Below are 2,026 nucleotides of genomic sequence, written 5' to 3'. Positions count from 1 at the left end.
GTTAGACAGGCAGACAGACAGACAGACAGACAGACAGACAGACAGACAGACAGACAGACAGACAGACACACAGACAGGCACACAGACAGGCAGACAGACAGACAGACAGGCAGACAGACACACAGACAGACAGACAGACAGAGAGACAGGCAGACAGACAGACAGACAGACAGACACACACACACACACACACACACACACACACACACACACACACGAGAAACACAGAAAAGGTTGATGAGCAAGGCAGCAGCAAGACTTAATATTTAATGATGCTTTTCAAATGTGCATGAATACTAAAATCATGCAGCTGCAATCAGACAGAAGAGTATTAGCAGCATATATATTTTGGTATGAAGGTCTACATGTGTACGTTTGTTTCCATTTTAACCTGCAATTTTTATTTTATTTACTTCTTTTATTCGCTTTTAAATGTTTTATAATGTGTTTTATGTGTTTTAATCTTGCCCCTGTAAAGCACTTTGAATGGCCTTGTGTCTGAATTGTGCTATAGAAATAAACTTGCCTTGTCTTGTCTACGTGGTGTGAAAGAGTGGAGTGGGCTATGTGTAGGCAACAGAAGGTTCAATACTATCTCTAACAAACAAAGATAACTCCAAGTGCAAAGTTACACTGGGCACTTTTAACACTGTGAATGCGATGTATTTATTGTAGACTGTGCACTGATGCACGCCGGAGCAGCAGTCCTAATGTCGGTGCTTTGCAAAGTGCAATAACAATAAAGAATTTAATTGAATTTGATGTAAACATTGTTAACGTGTCAAGTGTTTTTGCAGAGTTAATTGAGCTAGATGTAGCCTTTAGCCTATCTTTACTAACAGTAGGCCTACATCAGTGTGTAAAGCTCCAGACTCTCTCTCTCTCTCTCTCTCTCTCACACACACACACACACACACACACACACACACACACACACACACACACACACTGTAAAGCTCCAGGCTCCGTACCTCTGCTCAGCTGCTCTTCCAGCCGAATCGTCTCTTCGTATTTCAGGTATTCCACCTCCTGGTTCCTACGGTTCTTTCCCCCGCGGTGTTCCACTCTGGCGCAGCCGGCCGCGGTGACCTTCAGGCCGGCCAGCCTGCTGAGCTGAGCGGCCTGGAGCTCCACACATCCAGACAGCTTCTCCCCGCTGCTGTAGAAAGACCTGGCTGGGTCCGAGAATATCAGCTGGAAGACCTTCAGCTTGTTTCCCGAGGACAGCACCATGATAGCAAGGATGGTTGTTTGTGTTTAAATTTAAATTTAAAATAAATAATAAAATAGGGTTTCGCTCATATAACGTGGTAGAAAATGAATGATGAAAGATAGAATATTATTTAGAATTTTTTAAATATGATTGAAAAGCGATATTTGAAAGATAAACAAGTTAAAAATTGAATAATAATAAAAAGTTAATTAATGAATAATCCCTTGTTATTTCCACCGTTTTCTGGCTCTTGTAAACATGCAAGGGGTTGGTTATATACTGGGGTGTCCCGGTGTCCGTTACCTCTAACCGGTGTTTCCACGTGCGCACAGCGTGGACACACCGGGCCAGAGGAGAATGCAGCGCTCTGATTGGTCAGAACGTTCTGTTAGAATGTTGTGAGCCAATCAGCGAGCAGAACGGACGCGTGGGCAGCGCGTGGGTGTGGCTCGCGGGCCATAATGAGAAATGAACAGTCATGGATGGAGAATAGCAGCATAACAACAGGTGCTGGTTATGATGCGAATATTATATCTCAGTTTTGTTTTTATTACTTTATTTTTGGATTTTGTTTTAGAGAACACAAACACAACTGAAAAAGTGAACACAAAAACATAAGACAAGTTAAAATAAACAGCTAACATGGCGTACTCTACTTTACAGGTTTCTAAGACATTGTTTAAACTTTAAACTAAAGGTAAATGTTAAGCAGAAAATAAAAAGTCAACGAGGTGTCATGTAGGTCCCTTCAGTACTGTTATATAGTCCAGGAAAGGCTGACATATCTGTTTAAACTTCTCTGCTTTCCCTGAG

At 42.0% G+C, this 2,026-nt stretch overlaps 1 protein-coding gene across 1 annotated transcript in view; it reads right to left on the bottom strand.

Moving 5' to 3' along the window:
* LOC307270222 (thioredoxin-interacting protein-like) overlaps positions 1–1,444 on the bottom strand; it is an 8,667-nt gene extending 7,223 nt beyond the window's left edge. The window contains exon 1 of the mRNA XM_080053394.1: positions 972–1,444. Coding sequence (XP_079909520.1) covers positions 972–1,233 — 262 coding nt within the window. The 5' untranslated portion in view covers positions 1,234–1,444. The remainder of the gene's footprint in view (positions 1–971) is intronic.
* Positions 1,445–2,026: the final 582 nt, after the last annotated feature.

Source organism: Ammodytes marinus (assembly GCF_949987685.1).
Source record: "Ammodytes marinus genome assembly, chromosome: 25".
NCBI classification, from domain to species: Eukaryota; Metazoa; Chordata; class Actinopteri; order Uranoscopiformes; family Ammodytidae; genus Ammodytes; species Ammodytes marinus.
This window is presented reverse-complemented; position numbering and strand designations above follow the sequence as displayed.